The following is a 27,803-nucleotide window of genomic DNA, read 5'->3' as shown; positions in this document are numbered from 1 at the left end:
AAGGGGCTCTAGGACGATCAACTGAGGCAGAATCATACCACATGGGCAGGCTGTTAAAGCCATTTGAGGTCAGGAACGACATAGGCTTGTTCCTAGGAAATTTTGAAAGGACTTGCGAGAAGATGAACTTCGGTCCGAGTACATGGCCACAGCGGTTGCTGTCTATGCTGCCGTGTGAGGCTGCAGAAGTAATCGCCAGACTCAGTGCGCAAGATGCATATGATTATGCAAAGGTTAAGGCTAGTGTTTTGAAGAAGTACCGCCTTTCAGCCGAAGCTTTTCGGCAAAGGTTTAGAAGCACAGGCAAGAAGGTATCCGGAGTTTGCATATAGTTTAAAGGCGAACCAAGTCGAATGGTTGAAAAGTGGTGATTATTGAATGCATTTGTCTAGAGCAGTTTTACAAAGGCATCCCCCAATCTCTGAAGCTGTGGGTGCAAGACAGAGGAAATGTAAACACTGTGGAAAAGGCGGTTGAATTAGCCGAAGAGTACGCAACGCGTAGAAAGCTGAACGCCGAAGATGGAAATTGGGACGGTCGAAATGGACCGCGGAAACCATTTCCGTTCAAGAAGGGTTCGCAGACTAGACTACCGGTCCTGTAGACGTGGAGGAAAATCCCTCAGAAAAGAGCGAGGAGAAATCAAACAGAGAAAACGTACAAAAAGAGCAGAAAGCAAAGTTCAAATCTTTTAGACCGACTCGCTGCTATAAGTGCCACAAACTCGGACATATAGTAGTAAACTGCGGGAAGCCTAGCGTAGTTTTCTCCTACGTGGATGAAAAAGACGAGAATATGGAACTTTTAAGCCCATATCTTCACGACCTGCAAGTTAATGGCAAACCATGCCGAGTGCTGCGAGACAGTGCCGGCACTATGGACATTGTCCATCCTTCTTACGTGACGGTACATGACTTCACTGGAGAAGTAGCATGGGTCAAAGAGGTTGTAGAAGAACACAGCGTGTGTCTGCCCATGGCCAAAGTCAATATCAGTAGACCGTTCGGGGAACTCATGACCGCGGCTGCAGTTTCCAAATTTTTGTCGCTGCAGTACCCTTACATTTTTTCGAATCGGTCGGATCAGTTACTGCGTGACAAAGGGCTTAAACTGGGAGAGGGCGTAGTAGAGGCGTTGACGCGAGGCCAAGCTCGTAAAATCGCGTCGCTTTCGGCTGAAAATGCAAAAGCTGCTCCAGCGGAAGTAGCAAAAGAGGTAACTTTATTAACCAAATCCGAGCTAGGCTCGAGGGTCGAAAAAACGGTTGAGGAAAGCCTGCCAGCTGACCAGCTCAATGAGAGCGGATCGCTAGAGTGTCAAAGTTCACGCCTGCAGGTAGAGCCCGCTGACGCAGTAGCAAGCGAGACAGGGTCGTTACTATCACCGGCTTAAAAGAACTTTGATCAGCTCTTACGTGTGCACAGAGAGTCACTGGCAACCGAGCAAAAGAATTATGATAGCTTAGCTAAACTGCATTGCACAGCCAAAGAAGGCATTGCTAGGCGCAACGTGACGATACAAGAGAGAGGAGGATTGTTGTATCGGTACTACAGAGAACGAAAGGGTAGGATTCTAGATCGGTTAGTCGTACCTATTAAGTACAGGGAGGAACTTTTGAGTTTGTCATGGAAATAGGTGGTCTGGCCACCTAGGCATAAACAAGTAAAAGGAAAGATTGCTTATCGAATATTACTGGCCTGGCTGTTTCAAAGACGTAGAAAACTTGGTAAGATCGTGCAACGCCTGCCAGTGCTCCGAGTCGGGTAAATCAGGAGAAACATGGAAAGCTCCACTAAAAGTAGTGCCCTTAATATCAGAACCTTTCAGACGACTTGTAATAGACACGGTAGGGCCTCTACCAGACAAAGTCGGGTTACAGGTACTTGTTTACCATGCTGTGTCCGGCTACAAAATTTCCAAAAGCAATCCCTCTGAAAGAGCTGAGCTCCACCGAAGTAGTAGACGCGCTTTTGACAGTATTCGCACGAGTTGGGTTTCCAGCCGAAATTCAGGCGGATCAAGGGTCGGTATTCATCAGCGCGCTGACTTTCACATTCTTACAAAAGTGCTACGTAAAGTTCATACACAGTTCCGTCTATCACCCTCAGTCAAATATTGCAGAGAGGTGGCATTCAGTGCTTAAGCGAGTTTTGCGGGCGCTCTGTTACGAGCTCAAGGAGGACTGGGAGAATTGTCTTCCGGCCACTTTGTTTGCTTTGCGAACAGTTCCTCATGAGGCTACCGGGTTCTCGCCAGCAGAACTAGTGTATGGGAGGACACTTCGTTCTCCACTGAGAATGTTAAGGGAGATGTGGGAAGAAAGAGGAGAGAGTCCAACAGTGGTAGAATACATGCTAAATCTGCTGGAACGGCTAAGTGCAACCCAAGAACTAGTCGAAAACAACATGTGAGAAGCTCAAAAGAACGCCAAGTTCTATTACGACAAGAATACGAGGCTTCGTACGTTTAACGCCGGAGACCATGTAATGATCCTCAAACCTTCAAGAAAGAACAAGCTTGAAGTTCACTGGGACGGGCCCGTTAAAGTGTTGCACAAACTTTCAGATACTAACCATGCTCTGAAAATGCCCGGTCGCAGGAAGGAGGTGAGGATATATCACTGCAATTTGATGAAGCCGTATATAGAGCGGAGCGGAGTCATTAACTTTACCATCAAGGAGCAGGATGACACTAGTACCGAGTTTAATGAGTATAAGGCGATCTCCAACTCTGAAATCAGCCTGGAAGAAGTGGTAAAGCATTCGGTAAGCTTGCACGCTCTTAGACCCGGGCAGCTAGATGAGCTAAAAGAGGTGTTAGGGGAATATCTCGACAGATTCAGCGATCGGCCGGGTAGAACCGAACTAATGACGCATGAAATAGAGCTGACATCAACCGAACCCGTAAGATCGAAGCCTTAGAGGGTGTCTCCACGACAGAGAGAAATTATGAAGGCAGAGATACAGCGCATGCTAGAGTTGGGAGTTATTGAACCCGCTGAGAGTGACTACACGTCACCGCTAATACTTGTAGAAGCCCCTAATAAGGACCCTCGTCCGTGTGTTGATTACAGGAAGTTAAATGCCATCACTAGGGATCAGCTGTACCCGATACCCAACATTGAGGAACGAATCGAAAGAGTTAGCGCTGCTAAATACATTTCAACTATAGATCTCGTGCGGGGGTACTGGCAAGTTCCCCTTTCAGAAAGTGCCAGCCGCTATGCCGCATTCATCTCACCTGTAGGCACTTTTCGCCCTCTCGCCCTCTCGCACTCAGCTTCGGGCTGAAGAACGCGCCGTTTAGCTTCTCTAAGTTAATGGATGTTGTCCTAAATGACTTGCAGGAGTTCGCCTTGCCATATCTATATGATGTAGCAATTTTTTCGGATAGCTGGGAACAACACGTATCGCACCTCAAACAGGTGTTCTCACGGTTGAGGGAAGCCGGGTTAACCATGAAAGCGGGAAAGTGTAGGTTTGGCTGCTCGCAGGTTACTTATCTGGGCCATGCTGTCGGTCAGGGCACGAGACGGCCGGCTGAGCTGAAAATGGCTACGATTGGAGATTTTTCTCAGCCGTGTACGAAAACAGACATTCGTTCATTTTTGGGACTTGTGGGGCACTATCAACGGTACATTCCGAATTACTCGTAAATAGCAAGTCCTTTAACGGACGCCCTCCAAATGGGAGCACCGAATAGCGTGCACTGGGATAAGGACAAAGAGAATGCTTTCCAAAGTTTGAAAACGCTATTGGTTTCTCGCCCTGTGCTTCGCGCGCTAGACTACACAAATGAATTCATAGTTCAGTGCGACACAAACGACAGGGGTATGAGCGTCGTACTTAGTAAGGTCGGCGACGATAATGAGGAACATCCTATCCTCTATGCCAGCCGTAAACTAACTGTAAGAGAGGAAGCCTACAGCGCTTCAGAGAAAGAAAGCGCTTGTTTGGTTTGGGCAGCCCAGAAGTTGTCGTGTTACTCGTTCGGAGCGAGGTTCATCTTCGAGATTGATCATTGTCCTCTGACATGGCTAAATCAAGTGTCGCAGAAAAATGGCCGCATGCTCCGATGGAGACTCACTCTCCAAGAGTACAACTTCTCCGTTAGATATAAGAAGGGAAAGTTGCACAGCAATGCCGATGGTTTGAGCAGGCTTATTTGAATTCTACGTTTAAGGGTCCCGCCTAAATTTTAGGGTTATTATTGTTAATTTCGTTAAGCCAAGAAGATCCCCTCTCATTTAGCAGGACTCACTCCATGATTGCTCAATTTGACAGCACCAAATTTCTTTAAAAAATTGGCGTAGCGAAATGCAGCCTTTTTTTGTTTCTGCACTTATGTTTTCTTTGAAGCCTAGCGGGTCTAAAGTCAGATCCAAGCTACGTCATCTCGGCGCAGAGCCGTGTTGTCAGATTCGTATTGCAGTTGCCTGTCCTTGTTGGATGTTTTGGGGCTGTGTCATCATTTCACAGCTGCTCAATGCAAGCCCAGGCATCCCCCCTTGCCACCAGCCATTCCCTTCCTGCCCAGCGGTTATCAGCACTGGCCAGTCGAGATTTTCCGGGCCATTGAGGAGCTGTTACGTTCGACCTGCGGCGGCTGGCAATCTTCGGGGAAGCGACCGTCGAACTCTGGCCGGCCCGCTGCGATGACTCGCTTTGTGAAAACAAGAATGCCCCTCGTCAACAACCCGTTGGCGCCGGCATGTCTGTAGCGGCGACTCGCTTTGTAAGGACGACAACACGCCGCGTACCCAAGCGAGCGGCGCCGGGATGTCTAGACGCAGTCGGCGGACCAAGTATTGTTAGTGGATTCGCCGTTACCGTCACGGTTTGTTTGGAGCGGTGGAAATCCTGGAAGGAAGTGTTTTGCGGCGCCGTCTCACGGGTCTTAGAAGTCGTCAGTCAATGGACAGACGCGGCGGCCACTGTCTGCGGGGTCAACTCTGGGACCAAGAGGCGCCTGCTCAGGGCAAGACCCGTGTCTGCGAAAACCCTCTCACCTTGATGTGGTCAGTGAAACCTGTGCGAAAGTGAGTGTGTAAACCCTCCCCCTCAAAGGCTGGTCGGCTACGATGCCTTTGGACGCTCCGAATTGGTCGACGGTTGAACGGCCGTTTTCCCTCACCTATACTCTCGGACAACTTTTCTTGGCTATGAAGCGAAGGATATGGAAACTAAGCGCGCCTCTTTCACCGTTGCTGGAAGTAGTCCCGCAGTTTTGCTCACGTTTTCTTACGTGGGAAATAGGAAACAATGCTTTTTTTTGTTTTTACAGCACCCAATTTGAAACAATACGTAACATTCACCAGTCAAATATCGGTATTTCATTGTACTTTTAGTTTGCTCTTTCGAGTTTCCCACACCCGAGACCGTCGCACGTTTTGCACATTCATCAAACGCAAAATGACGCTTGTGTCTTCCGGAGGGTGTTCCTCGCTTGCTGTCCCGCCAATCAACTCCCCTCAGAGGCTGTTGTCTAACTTTAGCAACTAAAGACTGTTCAAGCACATAAAAAGAGTTTTTCCAGCGTCTGCGCGGAAAACAAGCGACCCCCTCTCGAAATCGCAACCATCGCCCGCCGTGAGCGAGCTGACTGCTACGCCGGCTCTACCGACGGCAGCATCGGTGGCGCGTCGTCATACGGCTGCTGCGGAGCTCCGACACAAGCTGCGATGCTGGCTGTTAAGAACTTGGTACATATCGCATGTGAATAAACATTGATTCAGGACGAGTTATTGTATCTGCATGCCTTGGCTAGAGAGATTGCGCGAGGTTGGCGAAACCGAAACCGGTGCCGAGCGCGCCCGGACTACATTGTGTACGAATACAGTCATGTGCAAAAGCCCCGCCCCCGTAGCTTTCGCTTCATAGCCAAAAAAAGCTGTCCGCGAGTATAGTGATCTAGGGAGGACAGAGTGTTTGTAAGCAGCCGTGGAGCGGCTGCTGAGTGTGCATTCTCTTTCAGCCATGCTAGACTGATGAACTGTAATGTTCTCATGCACATACTGTAAATAAATCACATATTCCTCGTTCTCGATGAGAGCAAGTCTCTCCCTTCAACAACGTCCTCAGCGTGGATGAGTTAGACGACGGCATGGGCCAGCTGCCATCTATTTCATGCCCGACCCCAACCATCACATCCTTCAATCACGCCCCGCAGGAGCACGATTGAAGGATTGCTATATGAAGGTAAGCTAAAGCTTCATATTATATTGCGCTGCTAAGCACGAGGTCGCGGGATCAAATCCCGGCCACGGCGGCCGCATTTAGATGGGGGCGAAATGTGAAAACACCCGTGTACTTATAATTGCACGCTAAAGAACCCCAGGTTGTCCAAACTATTCCGGAATGCCCCCCTACGGCGTGCCTCATAATCAGGTCGTGGTTCTGGCACGTAAAACCCCATAACCTTTTTTTAGAGGTTAGCTCACTGGCACTGTTTTTGTCGATGAAAATTCTCTGTTATATATGCCGGAGCATCTAGCAACACATACACCCAGTGGCCAAAGAATGGGGTACAGGCGAAATATAATGAATTCGGAGAAGCCGTTTAATATGCGGCATTCTACTAAGAGATATGCGTGCTTTAAAGATACCTCGTCCATTGGGTTGCCATCCAAGCACTATTTGAAGGCAGTCACCTAAAAGAATCCGATTAGCAGCCGAGCAAATTTGCTTCTTAAAATCAACGTATTTTACGGCAAAAATTATTCGCAGAAGCTCTTCCGTTGTACCAATGCAGGCACGTTTGGCAAGCTTTCCACTTGCCCGGCTGCGATAAATCGGACGCGCTAGACACTTTCCCAATAAATTACCAATTAAAACTTTCACCGTCGTGCAAATACCATGATGAAATGCCTTTTTTCTCGGCAGCTCAATGTATGTCGACTGCTACGTAACACCGGCATATTACTATCGCGGTGCTAACAACGCGCTACCGCTTTGCCACGCATTTGTCGCGTCTATAGCTCGCACTGAGCGCGATAGCACGCCCGGTCATCGCATTTCTCTTCTGCAGCTGCACCAGCAAGGTTATATATATATATATATATATATATATTTTGCCGGGTTCATAACACACAACTGAGCTCGCGCGTTTTAGAGACTTTACAAAACATTTGAGCCAATTGTAAGATCCTCAAGATTGCATTTTAGATCGCAGCTCTCAGACGCCCGTTCCTGAGTTGAACCTCGGCGTGCCTGGGCCGCGTAACCGAGCGAACGAGCACAGCTAAAGCACCGCTAAGAGAGCGCGAGGAGGAAAGCGGAGGAGGATAGTGCAGCGGAAGCATGAGGAATAAAGCGGAGGGAGCCACCTTGAAGCACCACCAGATGGCGCTCGCGTCAGCGTATCCGCGGCAGCGGCGGCACCGACCGTGCGGGGAAACCAAAAAAAGAACCTGAAAGCTCGCTATCGCGCACAGCGTACGCCACAAGCGTTTCCCGGTAAATATTACGGTTCCATAAGCTACGGTTGCTTGGCAACTGTGTGGCCGGTCTATATATAGCGCCGCGCGTCATGGCTCTGCCAGTCGGTGCGGTGATCGGTGAGATGCCTCAATATATCGCAAAATGAAAACATGTATACAGCTGCCCTAAAATTTCATATTAGAGAGTATCATAACCGTCGGCGATTTTTAGTACGCTTCAGAGTACACTTCACAAACTGTGTCTTTCACGATCGTCGCTTACTGGATTATTCCCTTATTTGAACTGAACTGAACTTTATTTCCAAAGATGACAAAGTCATTTGCGGAGGCACAGTCAGCTAAAGGCTGTTATAAAGGCTGTTACTAACAGCTTGACGAAGCCGAGGACTGCATGATAAAAACACTTTGAATAAAGTAAAATGCATGTGAAATACAAGTTTGGCGCCATTTTTAGTAGTAAAAAGAAAATAAATGCACAAAGCATTAATCAGCAGTTTTCATTCGCCTATAAGGATAAGAAAAAAATTACTGAAGACATGCGAAAAGCTATTGAAAAATCAAGACAGATTTTCAGGAAGTGTGTGCGTGTTTGTGTTTTAGGCTTCCATATATAAAAAGACGGGTCAATATCGAGCATGTATATATTCCCAAACAAATAAGGATTGCACGTTTTCAAAAGCCTAGGCTTGATGCACACTACCTGGCCTACAAGGTATACACATCCGGCCCCAGTGTTAAAGCCGCAGCAAACCGGTCACATACGCGTCGAGCTTTGCTGATAGTTCTGCCTTTATGTTAGGGTTCCCGACCTCAGTCCGGTACCAGAATGAATCGCTGGTCGTGAGTAATCTTTCGGTGCATGATACTTTTGTGCAACAGCGTTGTATTTTCGGAAGCTGTTGACGCTTTCATAGCGCTTATTCTCACCAAGTGACAAGCTGCGCAAACATGCAGTCAACGTGTGAGCCAAAGGTTGCGGCAGGCGCATCATTCCATCCACTTAGAAGCGTCTGCAGGCGCACAGCAAGAAGACGGCACAGGTCATGCAATCGAGTAGACAGCTTATATATTTCCTTAATTCGCGAGAGCAATTCGCTTGAATTTATTATTATGAACTTCCGCTTGCCGAGCAAGACGTTCAAGAAGTGTGCTTACACAATGAGCGCCTTCCAAATTCAACTTGCCCCCCCCCCCCCCCACCCCGCGAATGCAGTCACAGCAAGGTAACGTGAGCGCACCTGACAATATTTCGTAGGTTATCAGACAAATTCGAATGAATTTTTCGTTTACGGACGCGCGTATTCGAAGTTCATCGGATTAATACGAAAACGCACAGCCCTAGATATACTGAACTACAGAACCCTAGATGCAGCACGAGAGCTGTGCAGCAACGACCACTGCCTTACAGACCACTGCTGCCATGCTGGTGCGCTGAACCACAGAGTTCCTACAATTGCTAGAGGGAACTCTGGCGCTGCGATCATTCAGCCACCATGGGAATTATGGCTACGTATAATTTGAAGTAGTACGTTCATGCAAAGTCAAAACACTTGGTTTTGGAGATCCTGGGCATGTCTTCAGAAAAGAAACGGTTTTCAGGCCTCGATGAGCATATCCTTGACTGCGATGCTTTGGACAACCACATTTGTATTCTGTGCAAGAAAGTGGCCTAACTCTACATAAGCATCAGACTCCATCCCATGACGAAAGAAAGAAACAGGGAAACGAGTGCCGAAAAAGGGAGGTCTGCAATTGCAAAAGGCAGATTATTTTTAAAAACCAGTAATACAGACCCTTCGCCGCTGTTCATGCTTGCAAAGAGAACGCCAAAAGAAACAAAAGTGGATTGCATTGTTATCTGCCATTTGACTTCTTATTGACTACTTCTCCCTTAGTGCTCGCCATAACCGTTAAAGACCACGGTGGGGAGACGCAGTCAGCGCGGCGGGCGCACTGCGACTCCCGTTTCTTGCCTATGGCAAGATGGCTGCCGCGCGCGCGGCGCGGCTTCACCGCCGCCCACTGGTAGGTATTGGTGGTGAGGACTTACGCAATCGCCATCTATCGGAAGCGCCTCGCTTGCGTAGTATGAGGGATAACGCGACGCGCTCCTCGTAGATTTGGCAGTCGACGCTCAATAAGAACACCACGCGGGAGGCCTCCTGGACATTTCTGTAAGTACTCTCGAAATGACAGACATTCTTTATTGCCAAAATAATAATCTTGGGCAGACAGAAAGCACAGAATGGTTTACAGACGCTACCTCTTTACCGAATACGTACAGTTAACTACCAATGCGCGCGGTCACCGCGATGGAGTCCCCCGAATCGGTTTATTGCGTGGAAGGTAGGCAATCGCCGACAGTAAATTAAACCCGCCGTGGTTGCTCAGCGGCTATGGCGTTAGGCTGCTGAGCACGAGGTCGCGGGATCGAATCCCGGCCACGGCGGCCGCATTTCGATGGGGGCGAAACCACCCGTGTACTTAGATTTAGGTGCAGGTTAAAGAACCCCAGGTGGTCGAAATTTCCGGAGTCCCCCACTACGGCGTGCCTCATAATCAGAAAGTGGTTTTGGCACGTAAAACCCCATAATTTTAGTTTTTAACAGAAAACTAGGTAAAATATGTTCTTACAGTGGGCTATCTGTGTAACGAAATAGAGCATAACAGAATGAAGCCTCACTGCAGCGATCGCACGCGTTCGCAGCGACCGACTGCGCGTCTGCGTGCATGTCCGCGCACAATGTTTCACTTTCGCTGCGAACGCGCTTTCACACCGTTCCGTAAGCGTTAGGCCGCATCATTTGAGCATTTGACAGTACACTATCAACAATCATTCTTGCGTGGACGCTATCAGAGCTGTGCAAACATAATTTCGTTATAACTAGGGACTTCGACGCCTACGACGACTTGCGATATGCCGTCGCAACGATTCAACCTTTTTTTTTTTTTTCGTTTCTTCTAAATTCTTGGACATTTCAATATCACTATTTCTCAAGTTGCATCGCACTGTATGTTTATCGGAGCAATTTCAGGCTGCTACTTTTTCTTAATCCAGTATACATTCATTGTTTGACGCTAGCACAAACATAAGCATATGCCACGCCTTTTTTAACGTGCTTCTTACCGTTTCCTTTCCATTCCAGTGAACTTGCCAGTGTCTTACATCAACACATGCATAGGTCAAAGCTTCATGACAATAGCTTGGCAGCGCGCGCGAGTGTCTCAGTGCGCGCTTTCTGCTACTCACAGAACATCGCAGCCCCGACGCCGAAGCAGAAATCTTCCTCGCGGAAGTGCTTTCTGCACACCCGAGTTGTAACCGATGGCTGCTTGCCGATTCTAAATTTCGCGAGCCAAGCTTCGCGCAGCTTTTTGTACCGCGGCTATGTGTGAACGCTGAAACCGGGCTCCGTCGAGTACGTCAGACACTGCGGCATCGAGCAGTAGACTACCATGTTGGACGCTTTCAAAGGCAGCCACTACCTGTTATAGTATGTTCAAGATACCCGAAGCGGGGAAAACCTCCCCACTTAAGCAGAACCGCAGCGCAGGTGGGACTTTAAACCTTCGTTTGCAGCTCGTTTCGGCGCTATCCGAAGCAGCCGACGCCGCCGCTGTGTTCACGTGATCTCTCATACCACCTCATGCCGACGGCAGCGCCAGCTTTTCCAGCGGTGGAACTCTTCCCTAATAGGCGACCTCCGCTCCAGCAGTTTTATTTAAACTTTCCTTGGACAGTAAATTAGTGGATTTGTCTGGTCTTCGTGCTTGGGGCATCATACGTTCTCGTGGCTTCGTTTGCTGCGCTTTATCTGGGCTTAAATTGCACTATAAATTTTAAAGCAGTTTATACTTGTTTTAATACAGAAGATAAAGACTCTTCAAGCACGCATAATCGCTGCTAATTGCTAATTGATTCTGCTAGTGCATGTGTCCGTGGCGTAATGGTTTCACAAAAATATCCCTCTAATTTCAATATCGGGCTTCTGCGCTAGAGATACTGTGTTCGAATCGTGCCTTCGGACAATTTTAATAATGTTTATTTGTTTATAACACAACACTTTCTTAAAAATGCTCACTTTGCAAAGTCACGATGCAAACAGGCGATACTATAGGCAAATTAGTGCCCACCATTTCCATGCTGGCTGGACTGCGCTGCCTGCAGCTCCCGTATTACACTAGCGCCACAGTTTCCCTCTAGTAATTGTACGAAACTCTATGGCCTGAACACACTTATATTCTGCAAGGGAAAGAAAAACCACGGAACATTTTCATTGGTAGTCATCTTTTTTATTTTTCTTTCATCGTCGAAAAAAAAAAAGAAAAACGTGAACAAAGAAACAAACGTGGGCAGCAAGGGGAAAAAATGCACCGCAACAACATATTCTGCACTGCAGGATATAGACCACAAGTCTCGAAGGAGAGAGTCTCGTATAAGCTCTTTGTATTTTTTCTTCGTACGTCGAACAACAAGTGCGCGCAACAGGGCTTAACAAAACACAGCCGCATAGCGTCAACTCTGCGCGGATACAGAGCACCAACAGCTCGAGCCACACACGCGTACATGCTAGGTCCACAGTACACACTCGCAAAAAAATGCAACTCGGGAAAGAAGGGGAGAGACCTTGCGTGAGATTACGAAGACACGAAATGCAGCTTTCGCGAGGAACAGAACGACACGACCAATCGTCCTGGTCAACTGGCCTCCAACGTGAGCCACGTGTGCGCCGCAGCACAACAACAATCTCCCAATGCCGGCTCCATCAAATGCCCAACATGCGCACATTTGTTCATCGGAATCGAGCGCACAGTCGATTAGATTTGTGGGCGTATACTGTATTAGCTGCGAACAGCATTCTGACAAAGCTAAATTTTCTGCAATTGCCGGTAATTACGACAAAAAAAAAAAAAAATCTGTTGCGCAATCGCTCACAAAAGGCCGCGGAAAATCGGAGCCGTTAAATAATTCCGTCGACGCTTGAGCACGCAGCCCATAGTTCAAACAACGCACTGCAGCGCCACACGAAAAATCTTGTGACCCTTCCAAATTCTAGGCTGCCGCAAAGATAGCGGGGACGTTGCGTTATTCTGTTTTTTTTTTCTTTTTTGCTTGTTGTTGCGTGTCTTGTGCGGCCGATGTTATAAACCAGGCATTACCAACCGCGGCGGTGTACAGCCACTTGTGCCGAACCCTGGGTGCGATTAATGGCGACACGAGACAAAATAAGGAGGAGGAAAACGAAGTGTGCCGAAAAAAAAAAAGAAAACTTTCATCGAGTCCCAGATACGAGAGCCCGTAGGCTAATAAATCGCAAGCTTGGGGCAACGATGCTGAATCTTGCGGCGAGTCGCAAGCATAACTCATTAAGCGGCGGAGCTCGAGGGGAAAAAAAAAAAGGAAGAAATTCCGTGGGAAGCATTCTGTCGTTAAGCGTACCATGAATGTATATATTGTATGTAAATATGTATAATCACCAGTAATTCACCAGAGAAATATAGATTGATAGATCAGCCTCGTCACTGGTATAGAGCACACTGCTGTGCATAGTTTACTATTTACATGAAATGTAAAAACAAGTACGCCCTCTATGGGAAGGGCGCGTCATGCACACCTGCGAGTACAGGGAGGGTCACTCCCGTAAGTGCGGGCAACTTGAGACGTTTTTTTTTCCTTTGCCTTTTCTACAAAACGGCTATATTATTCGCTATATTGTATAACTGGACCTTTCCTCACGAGAGAGCAGCTATGGTAACGTCTTACGTTATTTTTTTTTTCGTTATTACGCGAGTGGAAATTCAGCTATAGTGCGTACATAGCGTACACCTGAAAGATAGTCGGCATAGGCGTCGAAGGACAAGGTTCAAAAACGGGAAGGAGAGACTCGACTTATGCGCGCGCGTGCCACTTGTAACGTTGTGGTACAGTATGTCGCATAGCATAACACAGCTTTATCAAACGCGCTCGATTTCCCGCAGTCGTGGTGAAGGGCGTATAAGTGTTGTCTTAAGTACTCTGCAAACTCGCATTTTGTTTTCTTGCGTGCGTGTGTAAGTACAGAGCCGCGGCACGAATATTTGCGAATGCTGTTCACTCCCCTCCCACTGCAGTGTCACCCGATCGTCTCAAAACACTCGAAAACAACGCAAACGAGGGTTTAACATCGCGCAACCACCAACAACACAAATAAAAAAACAGCAATGGCCGTCCACCAGGCATCAAATCCAGAAAAACGAGATAAAAGAAAGAACAAAAGCAAGCTCACGTCGATTTTTTGTTTTGTTTTCCTGCAACTAAATACGTATCACGGTAATGCCCCAAAACAGGCTGGCGAATGCACCACAGCGTGTAAGAAAAAAAAAAAAATCATAGCGCGTCGCCGAACGGTTTTACTCGACCGAGAAACAAATGTGCACTGGTATCCCCCACAGCGCTTGGAACTGACGACCGGATTTGGTCGGGAGTGGGAAAAAGGTGCAGTAGTACGGAAGCGCGTTGAAAGCTCCCTAAGAAAAACAAAAAAAGGACAGTTTACTCGGTGGAAGGGTCAAAGGATGACTCGTGACTAGACTGACCCCGCAGCTTGTCCGACACGGCGTTCGTATCATGCGCATCTCCTTCTAGTCCCCGCCCGCTTCCCCCCCTCCCCCCTATTTTTTTCTCAACCGCGAGAGGAGAAGACTGACATGACACGCAGACCTGCAAGCTTCACCACGAGCGAAGCTGGGCGCCTGCGAAATATTGCTCAGAATAAGAAATAAATATTGGAGCACCGCGGGCTCCCGACGGACGAGTTCCACTCTACTTTTTTTTTTTTTGGCACGTGGATCGAAACAGTCGTCGCAAGACAGTTGCCTGACCCCGAGAAAGGTTTGCAAAAAAATAGAATAGAAAGAAAAATCTTGTTCGTGTTTTCACTATCCTGGACGCGCACGTTCGGCGAAGGCTGTATCGACGGCCGCGCGCGTAGCTTCGACGGAGCCGCATCAGCGGCTCTCCCGAGTATGCCGTCGCGCAAGCACGCGAGACTATAACAGGCCGTGCACGAGGAAGTTGAAACGCCGGGCGCTCCACTGTGGGTCGGTAAGCGTCGGCGGTAGCAGAGGGACCTGTATTTCCGAGAAGTGCGTGCAATGGTGAGCAAAGCTCAGCTACGGAAAGACTGTCTGCGTCGAAGAAAAAAAAAAAAAAACATCATAAAAGCCCACGCGCGCTCGAAGCTCCTGATGGGAGTGCCGGCCTTTTTGGACGACTGCCGCAGTCGGAGTGCGTGGACCCTTTCTGGATCCACAGGAGTCGTTGGTCGACGGCAGACCTCGGCCCCCTCAACGCATTGCAAACGGCGTTGTAGCAAGTGACCGCGAAGAAGAGCATTTTTCCAGGCGCCCGCTTGAAGCGACACGGCGGGGAAAAAAAAAAAAAAAAAAAAAACTCCTCGAAGCGTTGTTTTAATCTTGCGCGAAATTGTGCAATTCGACCTAAAAACCTTAGCAGCAACTTGATATGGGCGTGTTGGTGCATCTTGAAGCGGCGCGACGGGACGGGGACAGATGCATACGCAACACAACTAGCGCCGACAGCCAACAAAACTTCATCGTAAAAAAAATACAAAAATACACTAGCCCTATCTGTCTTCGTTTCGACATAACTTAAACGGCTGGTGTTTCTTTCCAATAAAGTTTTAGTTGGCTGTCAGCACCAATCTCGTTGTGTATGATTCTGTCCTAGTCCCACCGCGTAGCTTCAATATATCGCCAAGCTTTATTTCGGCAGCTAACCTGACATCCCAAGTTGCGATACAAGTATTATTTCTTTCTTCTCTGTGAACCGGATAGGTCAGCACAAGTCTGTAGCACCTTTGAAGGAGGCAAATGTTCCAGTTATCACGAGGCTAATGGACAAAATCATTACTGAGCAAGCGGGCAATGCATGCATCTTTGAAATTTTTCTACTGTGCTTAAACATAAAAAGAAAAAGCTTTTTGCTGTTGATTTCTGTTTTTAATACTGGAAGAAATCGTTTTTTTTTTTTCGGGGGGAGAAATGATGAAGCACGTTTACAAACTAAAACAGAAATGATCATGAGCTCCCTTATAGCATAAACGTTGCACGATCCAATGGCGTAGAATTTGTGAAGCTACAACGGGCAACTAACGACGAATCGAATGTATAGAAAAGACAGCCTCCGCAGGTACCCCGTTCACTTCGAAACGGAGGACAAACTCTAGCCTTGGTAGCTCTTTTGTGGATCACTGACCCGTGCCAACGCGTCGATGTCTTAAAGGGACACAAAGAAAAATAAACACTAAATAAGTTTATACTGGTGTAGTGTTCTTTCAAAACTCCACGTTCGTTAATTTAGTTGTAAAAGGTTCACTACTACGGGGAAAAAAAAAGGCTCATACTTTCATCTTTTTTTTTATTTCACAACGAAACCGCACCGCAGGTATACGTAAGTGTGACGACACAAATTTAAGACTCCCTACACACATTTTCGCCATTGTGGCGCAGGACCCTTTCGGTGTCACTGACGCACCGGTACGTTTTTTGCGTTCCTGTCCCGCCATGTCGCTGACGTCAGATAGGAATGCGAGGAATAATCCGACAGAGCATTTGCCTATCAGCGTCATTTTCTGCCTTCTGCATAACCAAAAATAAACCGTTGCGTTCGTTTTAAAATCTCCGAGTAAAAAAAAAAAAAAATCAAATAAGGCCCGACGTTGGACGTGCATCGCGTCACTCCCCCCCCCCCCCCCCCAAAAAAAAAAGAAAGAATTGACACTGACAAGGTAAAATGTCCTCAGAACTTCCTAAGTTCAGTCTTTACCTTCTTCAGAATATAGTCTATTTTTACCCGTAAAAAGCTTAAAGAAGCCTGAGGAGATGGCGTCAAAGTTCGTGACGTCACGGAGAACTGGAGCACGAACTAGAATGGGGCGTCGCCACCTGTCGCCCACTCTTGGCCTCTTTTTCGGCTTAACGTTTCTCCTCTATGAGAAAAGTTTTTTTTTTTTTTGGTATTGAAGATGCGTAGTTTACTAATACAGCTCAACGTATTTTTTCTCTTTAGTGTCCGTTTAAAACCATCGTCGAACGCGCAACGAAAACGTGCATTCTTATGAAACAACTCGAGCGGAAAACTACAGGTCCTCGGCGGTCGGATAAGATTAAATGGCCTTTGACATTCTTCCTGCCGGCCGCGATTATATTATATATATATATATATGCCGCATTAACTAGGATTCAAACGTACCGCGGCGTTCAGCGCTCCTGTCTCTTAATGACCGCAAATGAAAAGAACAAAAGATCAACTGAACCATGCTTCACACTGAATCAATCCCTTGAAGGTTCACAGTTCGGAAAATTCGCATTAATATCATGAACAGTAACATTAAACAGTGCCCATAACCTACCGGAAAACCAAGGGAGGCCTCGGAAGACGTTCAGCTTTATGCTCGAATGCCCGCCCACTCGTGTAGCTCCCGCGGCAAGACAACGAGTACGGATCATCACATCCTTCAGCCCACTTCACACAGAGCAAGATAGGTAGCTTCAGTCAGACACACGGAGAGTAGCAATGCCCGCAGTAAAGATGCATCGTTTGTGAGGTAAACCCTTTTAATGTCGCGAACGCCGAGAGAAAAAGTAAGTAAAACTAAAATATTTTGCGGAGTGCCTTAGCACATGCATTCCGTCATATGTATTATGGGACAATTTCTCAAACTTTAAAATATTCCTTGTTGATATAAAAACAGAAAACAGTAAAAAGAAGGAAAAAAAAAAAGAAACGTCGCTGTTCTCGATAATCTCACAATCCCTGACAAACGGCGACATTTGTGCACATCATGAAAGCCCGCCACAGAGAAGTATCTTTCTCATCGCTTATCAAATCCGCCCCCCCCCACCCCACCACCGAAACAACACAATGTCACACAGTTCAAATACGCCAAAATTCGAACCTTTCGGCGTAGAGCAAGTCTCGAAGGGCAGTGATCACTTCGTCGTCGAGCTGCGTGCAGCCCGAGAACATGCAAATATAGACTTGACAATAAGAAGCGTCGCTCAAGCACTTTCACTGTGTACAAGGTCGACGACGAAAAAACAAATAAAAACACTCGAAGAACGACAAATTCATTCCCACCCTCGTGATAATCAAAGCAGCACGAAATGTCGAATTGATTAGAACGGTTGCACGAATAAGTGCAAGCGGCGAAATCCCAAATCCATATTTTGTTTTTTGTGTTTTCTCCGGCCAACGGGACTTACATAGTGCCCGTCGGCGCCCATTTACTCTTGCTGATAACTGTAGCTACATAGCAGGAGTTATATGCACCTTGCATTCATCAATTAGTTCAGAATACGTCCGCTTATGGGGCACGTACGGTCGTGTCCTGCTTGCGCTCGTATATAGCGGTACACTTTTTTTTTTTGCTCTCACGCTGGGCTTCAGTTTCTTGTTAAGTACGAGAATCGGAGGGTTACACATGTCTATACGGGATGCTGTAGAGGCAACGCCACCCGCACAAGCCATGTTACTCGCACGCCGGCTCGAAACCGCGCACGCGCACAAAGCACTGCGCGCCCGAACTGTAGCGGACCGTTAATCAGCTGGAGCGACATTGTCGTCTGTCGCGGCACTTAAGCCTGCAATACGAAGCGCTTCACTATTGAGTCACTCAAACGCGGCTGTTCGTGAAACACGTCAGCCGAGGCGGGTCGGAGACGCCGCGACCGATTTCCTCCTCCTACGCATGCTTCGGAAAGAGAGACTGAGCGGAACGCGACTGATTTTCAACACCATGCGGCAGTGTTTCAGGTTTCATTGTTTTCTTTAAACACACGCCCACACACGAAGCCACCCACAAGCAGATGTGGCGTTTTGGCACGAACACACAGGCTCGGTTTGCACGCCGGGGGCCTGCATGCCTTCAGGACACCCTTACGACAATACACTCGGGAAGCCTTTTTGACTCGAGCTCGCTGGCCATCGTTATATAATAGCAAGAAAAAAAAACGAAACTAGACAGACCTTGTAGTGGTAGCGCAATGCTATATACGCGCTCCGGGCGCTGCCGATTGCCGAAAAACGGAGCGTGTGGCCCCATCGCGAAGTCGTACTTAATCCGAAACTGCCAATGGCAGGCGACCGCAGACATGCGGAACTCGCTGCCCCTAGACGTGCACACATGTGCGACTGTATAGTGTTAGGCACTAAAGCGCGAAGGTGTTCAAGAGAGACAAAGGTTTTCTTCGCGTTACAAAGAGGGCCTAAAACCAACGCACGTAACGTCGTCCATCTCTCGGCAACGCGCCTACGCTACGGGCTACAGTTTTTGTCACAACCTTTACCACTTTCCGCCAACATTATACCAGACGCAGCCTTCACACGCGAGCAAAGCGCGATGGCCTCGCGACGTTAATTACTGCAGCGGTTCAGTGAGTTTCACTAGTAACAGGGAGCTCAACGAGACGCTTCAAGTTTCAATTTTATACGTTATGCGCCCGCGTAAGCCCCGACAAGGTAGGTTAGCACAGGCGGAGGGCGACGCCAGGCCTGAAGCGCCCGCGACCATGTCGAACCTGCTGACGTCGAGACAGGACCTACAAACAGCTTTCATTCTGCCGGGCACAATGCGCGACCGCTGGACAGTCTCGCTTACACGGGCGCAGCAGCACAAAGATTCAATGTCACGCAGAGTACCCGAAAGAAAAATGCCGTTCCGTTACACGTAGGATTAAAAAAAAAAAAAAAAGAAAGCAGCCTGGTAAGGTCAGTAGCAACGAACTAGCCACCTCTCAGTTCGTAAAGGCGAAATAATTTTTTTTTTTTTCGTTTGGTCTGAGCACTAGGTCAAGAGGGTGCAAGTAGTATTAGAAGGAGGAAAAAAAAGCTAGACAGGGAAGGAGGCGCGCGGGTGGCGATGCCTCTGATAGGTGGCGAGGCAACTAGACGGCGGTCCGTCGGGCGACGAGCTAGCTGGCCTGCTGCTGCTCGTCGCCTTCCTTGCAGGGTGCGCCGAGTTCGCGCACGGGAAGGTGCTTCTGCAATGGGTCCCTGAGCCGGCGCAGCTCTTCCTCGATCTCGGAGAGCTCATCGCGCAGGGCGTTGTAGCGGGACACGTCCATGCCTTGTCGCCGGGCGAACTTGTAGAAGGATATCAGGAACTGGCGGTCCCGCACTTCCGGAAGCACGTAGTCCTGCGGCGGCAGAGCGGCAGCGCTAAGCGACAGCGGTAGACAGTGTATATATGATGTGCATCTAACACAGGACATGGACCAGAGGCCGCTGAGAGAGACCGCACGTGAACTGTACAGTACACGTGGCAGGCGTATACGCTTAAACGCCACGCGATAGGCATAATTTCGAGCGCAAAAGTGACGCCATCGAAGAGCACACATGACGCACCTGGCGGGTGACGACGAAGTAGGCATACATGGCCATGGTGGTGCCGTAGGTGATGAAGTAGGTGACAGGCTCCATGATGTCCCACGAGTACTCCCACCAGGTGAGCCTGGCCAGTATGCCAAACTGGACGCCCATCAGGCCCAGTCCGAGCCACGACAGCAGCGTGGTGCGCCGCTGGGAGAGCGACATGAGCTCGCTCTTCTTGCGCTCCAGGGGGCCCAGCTGCACCTTGACGTTGTGCAGGCGGTCCAGCAGTTTGCGCTCCTGCTCCAGCTGGTGCTCGTTCACGGTCAGGCTCTCGTACAGCCGAGCCACCAGCGTCTTCAGGTCGGACAGCGTCTGTGCCTCCTCGCTGGTCAGGCGGTCTGCGACACACATCCGACATGCAGCTGGCTTATCCGGGCCCCCCATACTGCCATCCTGCTTTCCCTTTCCCTGCGGGCCCTTTCTAGTAGAAATAAACAACAACAAAACCATCACCGCGACGTCAGCACGACTATTTCAGTCGGCAAAGGTGAGCGCGCGGAATACGCGCACGCGGCGTGTCTCGACAACGTTGGCCGTGCAAGATGTATGCAGCCTGCAATACAGTATATGCATACCCAGCGAAAACGAGGCGGCGATTATTAGTTGGCGGTAGAGGGAAAAGGGCAAGTTGTACAAGAACGCTCTCAGGAACCCTATGCTCGCACCGCACGCTGTTGAGTCGGTACGCGAGCGTCTTCGTATTCAAGCACCACTAGCGGAAGGAAGACCGTGTACACTGTAGATATGGCGGGGTTTCGGCTTGATGCATCGAGGGCAACATATTTGAATGCGGATGAATTGATTGCTGAAGAATATAAATGACAATTGAAAACTAACGTCCGCGAATGTTAACAATAGCAGTGAAGGTGCCGCTTCAGAACGATCAATCATCACAATAACACAGCGCGTGCAATGGCAGACTACTGCATGCTGCTCATATGCCCACCTATATATGGCGGCTCAACGAGGTAGACCTGGTTGTTGAGGGTTAGGATGAAGTTTTCCCGCAGGAGATGCTCGATGGATGACGTTGACGCAATACGAACGCCATCTGCAATAAACAAAGTAGAACATTTTTTTTGATAACACAAAAAATCAAATTTACACCAGTGATCTATAATTTCGATCGCCGATTTCAGTACGTTAAAGCTGTTTCACGTATGCATGACGCTACCCAGTAAGTAGCATGTGGTGTGAAACGTGTAACTGCGAGACAGGCACAAAAAGCCAAGAAAAAGAGCTTTCAGAATGAGTTTCGATGCTGTTTTTGTGGCGAAATTGTAATTTAACACGCAAATTTGAATAAATCAAGGCGTGCACGTTGCAGCGAACATTTTGTGGTATTCGCCCTCCTTGAGTCTGAAAAAAAGAAAGCGCGCGCCTCGTGATCCCGGCGCAGAAGTGTAGAATTTTATTGCGATAGCAATTATATGCACAATCCAGGCGGATTTCCGCCACCGCCGTCGCCGTGATGTTCCATATCGAGTCCAAGGCCGATAACATCGCCGCCGCGCGCCGTGTGCTCACCAATCTCCCAGCCGCCAACGTTTGTGCAATCCCTCAGCTCACGCGCGCGGTCGCATTCGATGAAGGCACGGGTAAATTTTGTCCAGTGTTCCGACCCCGAAGTTCATGAAGTGGCTAGGAAGCTTGGCATCAAACTTAGATTTTGAAGAACCGTGAATTCAACAGTGAATACAGGACTATCTCTCAGCAGTTCTTTTTTTTATCCGGAAAAGGTCGTATTCTGTGTCGCGCGTAACAAGTGACGCATATCGAGGTGGCCTCTCTGAGAAATCAAACAGATAAAAAAAAATGCACACGCAGCACACCATTTGGCCTCAAAAAACGCTACAAAACTTCATTTGGTAATGTCTGGCATGCACTTGTACACATAAAGTGAAAGCAACTCAAGTTTCAACAAGATTTAACTCCATGCACTTCATATTATTGTGAAACCGTTTTTTTTTTTGTCTTTCGGTTTTTATGTCCAGGGAAAAGAGTGAGACAAAAACAGTGTTTCTTCATTAAAAAAAAAAAAAAAATATCGGTCATTTTCCGTGCCCTCCTCACATCAGAACTACCTGCCACATGTTCTACTTGCAGAACTGGGCGATGTTTAAAAACATTTCGGGTTTGCTACTGCGGCAAAAGCGTCCAGCATATACGCCCAAACTACACATGTTTTAGTAGCGCACAACGTTTTGACGTGCTCATAAAGCTGCAGATGCTACAATGCACGTCAGGAACGGATAAGGTTAGCTAATTGCTCTGGTAACCTTGAGATACCTCACTGCGAGCATACTTGTCATTAAAACTTCATTTGGGCCTAGCTGGTACATAATTATGAACTTAAACTTACAGCGCAAGCACCTAAGCCGGACCACAAAAGGAAGATACGACACACACTGGCGCTGACTAACAACTTCTTCATTTGTTCGTCGTCGATGCATATATAAACCCTAGGCCACACAACCGCGCAGGCGCACAGATTACATTACAGAGATCTGCCAAATTATCACATACGTAAACGTAGGAAGTCCAATTCATATGGATGCCGGGACAAGGATGTGCCACTAATGGTATTATCACCTTGTCTTTTTATGTGGTAGGCCTCTAAAGCAAGCCACGCATGCTCATTCTTGCTTTTGCCAAGAGTGATTTTGCCTATGTCGCTTTTGACCGCCGTGGTTGAAGCTCTGATTAAGAGAAGAAAAACCACAAAAAGGCCGGCGCCGAACGTGAAACGCGAAGGCCTGCGGTGGTCCCTTATACACATAAGGTCACCTATCAACTCAAGAAAGTCGCTTGCAGGCATGGTGTTCCTTTGGCGTTTTCTGCGCAAAACAAGCTTTCAAAGCTATGCTCCCGCACCTGCGGACAGAGCAGAGGAGGATGCCGAATTCGGCATGGTTTTTCATGCGTGTCGTGCGCTGTCGGCGTGGTTAATGGCATTCCACTCTCCTGTGGTAAGACGTACGTTGGCCAGACAGGGCGTTACGTCAATGAGCGACTCAGGGAACATGCGCAAAAAGTAAACAAGAATGTAGACAGAGGAGCGCACCTTGTTGCGCATATAAACTCTTGCAACAATTGCGAGGCGCGACTTGATGGGACGTCGATTCTTGGCAAAAGCAAGAATGAGCACGCGCGGCTTGCCTTGAAGGCCTACCACATAAAAAGACAAGGCGATAATTGCATCAGTGACACATATTTGTCCCCGCACCCACATGAACTTGACTTGCTACCTTTACGTATCTGATAATTCGGCAGATCTCTGTAATGTAATCTGTGCGCCTGCGCGATTGTGTGGCCTAGGGTTTATATATGCACCGACGACGAAGAAATAAAGCAGTTCTTAGTCAGCGCCAGTGTGTGTCGTATCTTGCTTTTGTGGCCCGTCTTAGGTGTTTGTGCTGTAAGTTTAAGTTCAGAATACTTGTCATTGTCCAGCATAATGTAATTTTGCAACTCTAAACACATCTCTTCGACCGTTTACACGGCTGTGCACGCAGCGCGAAGCCCGCGTCCTGAACACCGTCAAGACCTTCGATAACTGTCCCGTACGTTCACTGTTGAGCAGACCGGTGGCTGACTTTTGCACAGGCCACTAAGCCACCTGTACAGCATTAGTATCCCTGTGCTCACAGGAACACGGTGCAGCGTCAACCCAAAGGAAGTTCGTTCAGCATACGATCAGCTCAAATTCTCGCGGTCTACAACAAAGGCGCTCGGTTTCCGTTGCTGCCACGAGATGGCGCAGCGGCCTAGCGCGCCGCTGCGAACGTGGATGGCCGGATGGCTGCGCTCGCCTCCATTCGAGAGAGAAAAAAAAAAAAAAAGAAAAAAAAAAAGAAACACCGGCACAGCGAGCCGCATTTCATATAGGTTTGCGCGTACGGAAGAAATGGTTAGAAATAGTATGGCTGGAAATCGGTCACCATGACAAACTAATTAAAGACGGAAACATCAGCTGACTCGGCCAGTCAGCTCGGCTCTGTAGCGGGGCGACTGCAGCGCTCCACGTTTTGGTGACGGCGTTACGTCCACGCGCACTAGCGATCCCGGTAAACGACTCCGTGCAAATTATTAGGACACACCAGTCTTAGGGGAACAGACCTTAAACCCTGCTATATAATTCTGAGGAAGGCTTGTCCACTAGCCGAAAAACTTAAGTACGCCTTATTTCCAAAAAAGCTCGTCGTCTCTTTCCTCCTGCATCTGTTACGTCGGGTCCAGCGTGTGGAACTTTCAAGAGCCCCCCACCTTCTATATATACAGGGGGTTTGTTCAAAGCCATCTGTGACAGATAGAATAATTGTCGTTGAGCTGAATTACTCGAAGCGGCGGGCAATACTTCCATGAGAAGTGGAAATACATATTTGGCTCATTAACATTGCCTACACAGGATACAAATTTTCTTTAAAAGTATCGTTCGTGCCTCAATTTATCTTTCACCTCCCTCCTAGGTTTTGCGCGGCTGCTGTCTGCTGCTGTGTCGGTCGGTATCTCAGCGTACAGATGCGCGCCGAATGCCAGCAAAGTGGCGGCGCTGCCATACTTAGACACGTGACCATGCCGCCATTGAGCGCCTTCCGGCTTAGTACTGTGCTGTGATCAATGAAGTCTCGTGGACAGTTCAATTTTCTTTTAAAAAAACCTCAGCAACCACAGGCACTTCTTCCTTGAAGTCATGCATATATATATATATATATATATATATATATATATATATACACTTGAAGGTTTGTCCACTAGGCTACGCCATTATTGTATTAGATTACCTGTCACCGAATAAGTCAACTCGTCACGGTGGCTTAGCGGTATATGGTGTTGCGCTGCTAACCAGGGAAAACGAAGTGACGAACGGTCGCTACAAGGTAGAGAATTCCTAAATGCAGCTAGATACGTGTCGTACTTCTCTGTACTCCTGTTATCACTATTCCTCCCTCGACAAGCATCATTCATCGTCTTCGCCCTCGTGATATCGTTGCACATACAAGACTCACGCTGTGCATCAGCCTGATTTAAAGGTGTTTCCATTTCGACATAGCTTGTGAGCAGTGTAGTGCATAAACATAAAAAAAATCGAACGATATAAAGGTTGTGACCTATAGGGCTGTGGAAAAAACAAGTATTGGCATGCGAATACACGTTGCGTAGAATAAAAATAAACGCAATGGTAGCGCATCCGCGGTTAGTTGTACTGCCTCTGAGTAAAATTTACCATATCTCTGTATACTCCGTATACTTTCCCTTCATATAACGGATTGTAGTTAAACAAAGTACAAATTTACGCTAGTCGCCGTTTACGTCCGCTCCTAACCACCACGGAAGGTCGAATAGAGGCTGGAAGAAGGGCAAGAGAATGAGAAAAAAAAAAAAAAAAACACCCGCGCCGCTATCAGTGCATTTCCTTCTGTACTGCGACAAACAAAACAGTTCCAAGTTGCAGGGCATTTGACATTCTTGAATAAGAAAATTTGATGTTCTTGTGAGCGCAATTAACATTGCATATGCGTAAGTATGAACTAGATATCAGGTGAGAATTCTTCGAGACCAAATGAAAAAAAGTACTGTTTGAGAGAGCTTAAGTTTAAAAAAAAAAAAAAAAAAAACGTGATAAACCGCGCTCTGGCAACCGTACGCACTGAATCGACAATGTAGCGGATAACGCACTGTCCACAGTGAAGTTTGTCAACATTTGACCAAGACAATGTTTCCTGGATACGTCTCGTAAAAAGTTTAATGCGAGAAAAAAATGTGCTAAGTGCCGTCAACCCGTGCTGTCCCTTAAATTCGTCATAGCACGCGGTTTGATGCGGATTTTTCAGCTGCAGCTTGCGCGAAGCCGGCAGCAGGCGTCGCCATCTTATCGACCGATTCGCTGTAAGAAAAAAACTTTGCCTTAACGGCACTGCCTCAAAGAAAATTCACTTGAAGCAGGCTTATACAGGGCAGGCAGCAGGAACTTTCCTTAAGTTGAGAAATTCACGCCGATCACGTCATCGTGTGACGTCACAGAACTCTCCGCATGCTTTCACGCATTTTGGTTTTGCCTTTTCCCGCAGGAAAAGCGCGCGAGTTGCCGCGTTGAGTTATCGCTTATTCTCGATGGCAGCTCTGCTCATTAATAAACCATTAGCGCTAGCAGCCACTGGAAGAGGACGAACGGCGTCGCGTATACGCTGTAAAATAATTTACACCCTTTTCCACTTTTAAGGATGTAAATTACTTTACGGCGTAGAGGAACCAGTTCGTGAATTTCAAGATAGCTATAGCCCTATTTTTCTTCGCCGTTCTGTTATCTTATTGTACCGTTTGTCCCAGCGAACGTGAGCAAAGATATTTAAAGAAAGAAAGTTAAGAAAACAAGACGGTGAAAGTTACAATAATAAAAGCTACGGTGTTCGTTAATCGCACGTCTGACGATAGAACACCGTATAGATCTTACAACTATATATCTTGCATGCACAGTGTCTTTTTTTCTTTTCTTTTTTCTTATAACAGCTTGCTAACCTTAGCTGGGACACCCTATATATCAAACTTATACCCTTACCGAAAGAGCTATTTTCTATTGCAGGAGTGTGAAATATACGGTTCTTGCTTCGCTTAATATTTTCTCCTCATAATACGAATTATTTTGTCGCCTGAATCCCAGAGTTAAACCTACGTTGTTTTTTTATATGTGTTTGGTGCTTGTTTCGCATACAGAGATCTCTTCGGCTATGACCACGCCGCGAGTCTCCACAACGGCCGAACAAGAAAGGGCGGAAATATCAATAAAATAATCAGACGAATCGGCATTAGATTTCATCCGCGCATCAAACGGCGCACTGTGCGTGGTGATTACCAAGTCGGGCAAATGATTGCTCGCCTAATTTTTCTTTCGGTTTTATAGAAACATCCATTTCGGTAATACCTTCTAAATCAAGCGGATGTTTGAATTATTTGCGAAATGATCTGTCCGCTGTATATTTTCGCTTTGACTGTGCATATGCATATGCGGGCTTTGAATGTCCCCTCGCAAGCAACTGAATGGGTTCACTGCGAGCGATAAATACACACAACAACGCAAATACGCGATGGCCTTGAAAATACGGTACAGGAGAATACTCCGCGGCGGTGTACTCGATTCCCGCATTAAAGGCGCCTGGTGGACTCACGAGACCGCTTGCTAGGTGCGCGTACAAGCCTACAGGGCAACAGGACTGCGTCAATAAATTACGAGTCATCGCTAATTATACGAGGTCTGAAACCGCAAGCATAAGTCTGCAGCCCCTCGACCATAATTTTGCGCACCTTCACCATCGTCGGCAAACGCGTGCGTCACCCTCAGGTACAGAATTAGGAGAAAGAGAGAGGAGCAGAATAATTAACCGTTCATTAAAGCAGCAGCAGCAAGAGAGGGGTGCGGAATCGCTCGGGCTCTTTTTTTTTTCGAGCCTCGATCCGCGGTCTGCTCGTGCTTAGTGCGCCACGAAAGCACGTGCACACGTGGTTTGCCGACGAGTGGGCGCGGGCCGACGCATACCCGTGGAGGTGACGGTGACGTGGTCGACGCCGCGGTCCTCGACGCAGATGCTGCGCACGAAGTCGCCCACCGTGCTGCCGAGCGGCCGCAGCGTGAAGCGGCACCGGTCTCGCCGGGAGGGCAGCGGCACCGTGATCTCGGGCAGGCCGTCCTTGTACACCACCGTTACCTCTGCGGACAAGAGCGGCGCCAACGAAGACGCTCAAACCGGGAACAAGGCGCGGAGTGCGTGAGACAGCGAGCAACACGTTCGGTTATACGAAAAAAAAAAAAAGAGCACCGCAGCTTATTAAAGAAAGATGCGTGCGCGATTTAATTACATCGAAACGACGGACGAATGTATACGTCGCCAGATCTTGCTGTTTTGAACTGTGTTCTATATATATATATATATATAT

The 27,803-nt window shown here is 47.9% G+C and overlaps 1 protein-coding gene across 1 annotated transcript in view; it reads right to left on the bottom strand.

Moving 5' to 3' along the window:
• Positions 1-11,709: 11,709 nt before the first annotated feature.
• MCU (mitochondrial calcium uniporter) overlaps positions 11,710-27,803 on the bottom strand; it is a 323,985-nt gene continuing 307,891 nt past the window's right edge. The window contains exons 4-7 of the mRNA XM_050166907.2: positions 27,406-27,576; positions 20,818-20,922; positions 19,845-20,209; positions 11,710-19,636 (exon numbers count right to left, since the gene is read on the bottom strand). Of these exons, the coding sequence (XP_050022864.1) occupies positions 19,412-19,636; positions 19,845-20,209; positions 20,818-20,922; positions 27,406-27,576 (866 nt within the window). The 3' untranslated portion in view covers positions 11,710-19,411. The remainder of the gene's footprint in view (positions 19,637-19,844; positions 20,210-20,817; positions 20,923-27,405; positions 27,577-27,803) is intronic.

The sequence above is a fragment of the Dermacentor andersoni genome, chromosome 1 (genome assembly GCF_023375885.2).
Source record: "Dermacentor andersoni chromosome 1, qqDerAnde1_hic_scaffold, whole genome shotgun sequence".
Taxonomy (NCBI): Eukaryota; Metazoa; Arthropoda; class Arachnida; order Ixodida; family Ixodidae; genus Dermacentor; species Dermacentor andersoni.
This window is presented reverse-complemented; position numbering and strand designations above follow the sequence as displayed.